Source organism: Wasmannia auropunctata, unplaced genomic scaffold, assembly GCF_000956235.1.
Source record: "Wasmannia auropunctata unplaced genomic scaffold, wasmannia.A_1.0 LD335921.1, whole genome shotgun sequence".
Lineage (NCBI taxonomy): Eukaryota > Metazoa > Arthropoda > Insecta > Hymenoptera > Formicidae > Wasmannia > Wasmannia auropunctata.
In genome coordinates this window covers 1,209,806-1,217,025 of record NW_012026969.1, presented here as the reverse complement: position 1 = coordinate 1,217,025, position 7,220 = coordinate 1,209,806, and the positions used below count along the sequence as shown (strand labels likewise).

Genomic DNA, 7,220 nt, shown 5'->3' with positions numbered 1-7,220 from the left:
GATTATTGTAATAAAAATCAGAATAAAGTTTCATATATAAAATTTAATAAGTAATGATTATTGCAATTCTCTGAGTTCATGACTGAAAATTGTAACAGTTTGATATAAAAACATATCGGAAAGTAACTATTGTACAATATAAAATATTAAATATGTATATATTTTTATTTTATTTTTAAAAAGTCTTCCATATCCGTTAAAATATCAAAGCTATTGCCGTGTTTGGCGTTCTCGCGAATATTTAACGTTTTATGTGCAGACTTAGAGATAAATAGCGATTTGCGTGGGATTGGAATGTCACGCAGCTCGATCGCGTTTTATACTAAAATGCGAGTATGTGTGTGTATATCGTAACTCCTTCAAAACATCGATCTCCTGAGAATAATTTACGCGATTCACGATTTTATAGATTTTTCCGACTCATATATGTGCATAAGTATCTTTCCTAATATCTCGATTTTTAAAAAAAGCGATATTGCGAAAAAGAATTCAATCGCTGCGCCGGAATTACAATCGCGATACAGCCCGAATCACTTGCTACTTGGCACGAGTGTACCGTGTAGAACGGCGATTATCTGTCATGATAATTAAATGAATCGCGTCCCGTCGGTTAAAGTCGCTTAAAAATCTCAAACAAGTTGTCGAGCGCCATTAATGCGAAGGATAAAACCGGTGCAACCACGGTCTATTTAAAGAAATTATGACTACGTTATTGCGTCGCATAAATACATAGAAGTCTCTGTTACATGAGAAATTTTCTTTAAAGAATTTATAACTACGAAAAACAGGCAAATAATATCATAATTTTTTCTTTTACACTACTGTTTTACATTACAATGGAATATTTGCAATATTTGAAAAAATGAACAAACATTATTGCGAATCCTTCTTAATTACGCCCACGATTTACGATGCGTTGAAAAAGTTGCAATTCTCGCGTACTCGTGCATCGCTAATGTGCTTTAATTTGCCGCGACATTCACCTCGTTGCACGCTTTTGTCGAACGCGTAGGCAACTCGCGATGCATTGCATGCATCTTTTTTAGAATCGCATTTAAACTTAATATGGAAAGATTAATATGTATGAACATTATATAAGATGTTATAAAAATATCATACATTGAAATTTTATGTATAAAATAACGTAATATTTTTAAAAAGATAATAAAAATCAATTAATAAATTAAAGACTACGAGCCAACGCAGGATGCTTAATGCTTCATAAATATAACAATAAGTAATTGATAATAACTAATATCGAATGTTTCGACCTTTATCAGGTAATTATCAATGTTAGATAAATAGTTAATAATTAAAAGATGTACATACATAGAATTAGAGCCAATAGTAGTTATAACTTTGAAATACAATATTGAAATATATCTATACATTTTACTTTTTGAAAAAAATATTTAAAATTTGATGTAAGAAAAATTATAAAATAGATACTATTTTATACATAACAAAAATTATTTTCTAAAAAATACACATATCGTGTATTTATGTAACATATTCTTGTTTTTTTGACGTATTAACGTGCGACGTTCTCGGCAAGCATTCGTAGGTTTGCAAAGTGCAAGAACCGTCTGGATGCGTTGCAGCCTCACGCTACTAGCCAGAGAGACACGATCCGATCCAATGCAAATGCGCTCTCGACATCGGACGGGTCTCTGCTAGGCGTGTAGGCGAGAAAGACGTCCGTCCTTTTTTTACAGGATTCCTCTAAAGTTGCTGAGAGTAGTGTCTGTGCGCTCACGAAGCCTGAGAGTGGAATAGTGGATGCTGTGGACGTGCCCGCGTTTTAGATGGAATCTGTCCACCACCGCCTTTACACGGAAAAACGCACACATTAAACTACGTAGCATGGATATTTTCAGCAGATAACATATGGTTCACGGTCTTTGATTCTGTTTCGCATAACGATTACAATTACATGATTGTTTTATTCTTGTGTGTCTACAAAGTATAAATACGTATCAATTATGTATTATAAAAATAATTAAAAATTGAACTAATTTTAATAGCATAAAAAATAAATGAAATTAATACAAGAGATCGAATTATATTATATTTGTTTATATAAATATTTTGTATTTTCTAATTAATTTTGCAATTGGTTCTTAATTAAATTCCTATTGATTGGAAAATTAAGAATTAAATATGTATGCGTATGATAAACATTTTTAAATTTACATTAAATACTTTGTTAAATAATGAATCAATTAATCAAATTAGGTTCAATTTTCTTATAGGAATAATAGAGAAATAATGGTTATAACGCAAAAATAATCAAACTGAATCAAATTCCGGAAAAACCTAAATGTATTTCGGAAAATGAAATATAAATATAGCTATCGCCCTTAATTATTACCACGTAAAGTTTGCTGCTCAACAATTATTAAATATTTAATATTTTACAAATATAAAAAATATAATTAAAATTGAATTACAATATTAGAACATAATTAAACGATAAATAACGAGGACTGAAATCTGTGTTATTTAAGATGCTCCAAAAAATTATTGAAAAGTTGTTAAAAACTTTTTTCGATAAGAGAATACAATTATAGCAAAGTTAGAAAAATTAAGACTTCAATAATTATCAAAAAACTGTTCAGGATTATTAAGAATGTATATTTAACAAGAAGGCGTAGATACGTGACAGATAGGGAACTGATGGTATATAGGCACGTTTTCTTGAAAACTCGAAAAGTCACGCCAATGCCCGAGAAGCATGTTGAGCGAGAAGGTTACAGTAAACGTTTGAAAATTTTCTCTGTACTATATTAAAGAACATAGAATTGTTAATATAAAGTACATTTTTCGAGGCGAGCAGTGTCGCGCCTCGTCGAAGACAAAGTTTCAAAAAGCAAATTTTCGTGACCGTCAAGTAGGCCCGGAGGTAATTAAAGAATGATAACATTACCGATCATTTTAGCTGTGCCAAAGATAACAAATTGTCCGTCGGTGTCGCGGGTCGAAATTTCTTCCGTTTTCTCGTTGGTTACCATTACTTATATAAATGTATATATAAATAAGAATTAGTTGATGTAATTAACTATCGAAACGAGCGTATACATTATAATTTAAGTGCTTCTAGGAAACAACAAAAATGTACACGTGTTAAGATATCGTATTGATTTATATTATACAGCTTCAATAATGCAAAAGTAATGTTCCATTCAGCATACTTAAATTTTAACATATATCACAAATACAGTAAAATTCGATAAAGTAGTACGATAATTAATCAACTTTTCTGATAACGTGTAGGAGAAATATCTAATTATATATACATATATGTATTACGACACACATTATTAAAGTTCAGCCATATCTAGCATGGCATTTAAATGTGTTGGCATCCAATTTGTACCATTGTGACATACAAATAAGACATTGCTGTCGATGTATGCCTGAACATTGCCTACTTTGTACACTTGCTTAGCCTCCTTGTATCTATTCGGGATCGGCATAAATAATATACCTCTCTCTTCGCATTTCTTTTGTACGAAATCTTTGAAACCCTGCGGAATTTGCGAGGCTGTTCGTACTGCCTCTGCTAATCTCTGTAAGAAAACATTATAGTATTAATATTATATATAGACAATGACACACACAGTAAGCATATTACTTGAGTCATTATTTAACAAAGCAATTAAAATGAATATTTACCTCCATTCTTGGCTGCGCAATCGGTGCCATCTGCGATATTGTTGGCTGAGTTCTTTCTAAGCTTGTCAAGTATGAAACTTGTTCTAGTGCGCCAGGTTGATGATTTTGTGGCCCACTGACTGCCCTAGTCATCATGTCCAATGCTTTTTTAAAGTGCTCTGTAAATTGTATTTATTTCTTATTTTAATAACCGTCAACTGTGAGAAAGAAAAAGATGTAAATTTATTAATTTATATAACGTACCTTTTATTACTGTTTCCGCTAGTAATTTGTCATTTAGCATCCCTTTCCAATTCATGTACCAAGTTGTGACTTGATCATAATTAGGCGAATGATTGAGCCAAAGTGCCAAAACTTGCAACCATTTTGGGAAAAAGAATTTGTCAAGTAATCCTGCCATGATGTGGACAGGGATTAATTCCTTCCACTCGTACACCCAATTCCACTGTTCTATGTGCTGTTGATGTGGATTTATCACAAAATCAGACAAGGCTCTTTGCAATTTTGGAATAATGTTTTTGACTAAAAACGCTTCCATATCTCCTTTGGCAAACACTTCTGCCCAAGGTTGCAGCATTAGTCTAGCGGATCTATCTGATGGATGCCAACCTCCTAACGCAGATCCAAGTTTCCTACGTATTATTGGATAAATCAAGGTATCTAAACGATTTCCTAAATGACATAAAAAAACACAGTTATTATTACAACGGTAATTCAGCTGCATAAATATGCATCAAATATGTGAACGTAATGTAAAAAGATGAGTATATGTACTCACGTAACAAGTGCAGCCAAGGATGAATCCATGTGTGAATAGGTACAGTATCAGTTAAAGGATTCCACTCCTCTACCTCCAATGTTAATTTTGGTAACACTAATAAGTCTAATATATTTTCCAAAATCCAACTGGGTAATAACGGCATCCAACAGTCTATTAATTCAATTAGAGGTTCAGGCTGCCTACATGTCCATTGTCTAATTTATGAATAAAAGATATTAAAAATATGTTTAAAAACCTATATACATATACTTAAAAATATACGATAATTAAAAAAAAACCATATGTACTAATAGAATTACAAAGTATTAATAAAAATGTAAACATTTTCTTATATCCTTCGATTCTTTTTATTTCTTTAAATTATCATCAATTCTGTTTCAATTTTACTGACATCTATTATAGAAATTACTTACTGTATGGCTCCTCTAATTGATGGCATCCACGCATTCCACACTAGTTGATCGTACGAATGCATAGTCTGTGTCTGGAGCGTTGTAGCTCCATTCTCCAGAATACTCTTCCACTGTTCGAATAATTTAATCGGCTGTTTTGGTTGCATCAATGGATTCCAATTAAGCAAGCAATCCTTTATTTTCGGTGCTACAAAACTGCTAGCTAATTGACCAAGTTCGTACATTTTGTACTCCTCGTAATAATTATCTTGCAAATTCTTGAAAGCCTCGGCAGTTTCCTGTAGCGACAATTCGTTCGTTTCATTCATCAATCTGTCGATTATTACGAGCACATTATCCAAGGTATCAATCAGTTGTCCATGTTGGTCGACAACTTTGGATAAAGTCTTTTTTTCCGCTTCTAAAGCGACCATTCTATCACTTAAGTGCCTCATCCGCCGATCATTTTGTATAATATCCTGCTCGCACATATCTACGAGCAAATTTAAATTGTGTTGCAATTCGGGCAGGGCAAAGTTCACTCTAGACTTTTTATCAGACGTAATTATGTTCTCGTCAGGACACTGCTGACCGCCTGCTATTGCATGATAGCCACTGAGAATTCTTTGCTCTGGTCCTGTCATATCGATGACTTTAACTTTACTCATATCATTCGACACAGGAAGTTTTCTATTAGGCTTCAGCTTTCCATCTTCCAAAACTTGATCGACACTTCTATAACAATATCTGATCTTTTTCTTGGTGCTATCACCCTTTCGCCATTGAGATACCTTGGTTTTAGAATCCTTTTCTTCCCCATCGTCATCTTTCTTTTTCTCGGGAATCTTTGGCGTTTTTTCTGGACCGTACGCACCAATCGCACCTCTGCCTTTTCTGAGATGTGCCTCCACCGGTGCACTTATTCCTTGCAATTGTTTACCTAAACCTTTACCAGGTTCAAATCCCATCTAAATAAAGAATACGTATTCTATTAATTTGCCATCTTACTTTATCTCAACTTTGCTATAATTTATAAATAACAATGCTTTATAAAATACCTGTAGCAATAATTTAGCGCCTATACCCTTTGTATGCACTTCCCAACTCCCCATTCCGCTCTTCATCAATACTGGATTTACTTGATTGCGCTTTTTACGCAGACCTGCGATGTCGCTGTCCAAATTCAAGGCAAAGGATGGGCGTGATTTTGAATTATTTGGCTTTTCATCATCCGAACTACATAAAAGAAATCAAATATACATATATAGAAATTTACTTTAATAAATATCAAAGGAAAAAAAGAAACATTCAGAAAATATTTAAATGTTCAACCTTACCTCGAACTACTGTTCTTTGTTTGAGAATCCCGCGTCTCTTCGTCGTCGTCTTCTTCGTCATCCTTATCTTGCTTTTCCTTTGGTTTTCCTGCTTGTTGGATACCACCAGCGACAAAACTAACTGGTGCTGTATAATTCTTAGGGCCCTTGTTAAAAGTCTTAAAAGATGGTCTGGCAGACAATTCATCTTCATCACTATCATCCGCCCATATTCCTGTTCATTAACAACAAAAAAATCGTATTACTTGCATGCGTATAGAATTGAAAAATTTTGTTATTACAAATTATATATCAAATAATATAAGTATTTCAAATTATTTCCTTCAATTCTCTGCTTAGCTTAGTGTAAATTTAATGTTGTTTGTACTGTACATCATGCCCAGCATTTGTTGTTTCTTCGAGAGTTTGCGTCGGGGACGAGCGACATTAAATTCATTCTCCAAATCATAATCGGTAATTTCAAAGCTTTCCACTTCGTCTTCAGACATCTTGCTGTATTATTTGATTAATTGAGTACAATATTGTGTTAGTTTGTATATATAACAAATGCAAATAACAAATTGCAGTGTATCAAAACTTGTATACACTCAGATATATTGATTCTAATGCTTTGAAAAACGCATTGACATACAGTGACTGCACTGAGAAAACACAAAATTTGTGAAACCAATGGATAATACTTATTCGTTAATTATACGTTTTTTTCTTCAATAATTTATGTACAAAACGGTCAAAGAGAAGTCCAAGCAATCCTAACCTCTGGTCTAACAGAAGACATATTGAAAAATACGTCCACTAGCGCCTCTATGTTTAAGACATACACATTGAATTACGTAGCCACGAATATTTTCAACGGGTAACACCATGGTTATTCTTTTGCCATGGGGGCCATGGGATAACTCATAATACGCAATCAAAGAGAAGCGTGAGAGCGGCCACGCCGACCTTTTGCGTGGGAGTTGGGACCGGCGATCTCTCTCGTACCGCTCGTACGCTAGCGCTTCACGTTCACGTTTTCAAAAAAGGCGACTACGC

At 33.6% G+C, this 7,220-nt stretch overlaps 1 protein-coding gene across 2 annotated transcripts; it reads right to left on the bottom strand.

The window, feature by feature from the left end:
- Positions 1–2,304: 2,304 nt before the first annotated feature.
- Positions 2,305–7,171, bottom strand: LOC105455159 (tuftelin-interacting protein 11). 2 transcript variants are annotated; one of them, XM_011698259.1, is made up of 9 exons: positions 6,943–7,171; positions 6,565–6,677; positions 6,186–6,399; positions 5,907–6,084; positions 4,870–5,816; positions 4,454–4,650; positions 3,919–4,347; positions 3,676–3,833; positions 2,305–3,569 (listed from the first exon to the last, which is right to left on the bottom strand). In XM_011698259.1, exons 2-9 carry the CDS (start codon positions 6,671–6,673, stop codon positions 3,321–3,323), a joined length of 2,481 nt encoding a protein of 826 aa, XP_011696561.1. In that variant the 5' UTR covers positions 6,674–6,677; positions 6,943–7,171; the 3' UTR covers positions 2,305–3,320. The 2 variants fall into 2 exon arrangements, with proteins under 2 accessions (XP_011696561.1, XP_011696560.1); XM_011698258.1 differs by having other exon boundaries at positions 6,565–7,171.
- Between the last annotated feature and the right edge of the window lie 49 nt (positions 7,172–7,220).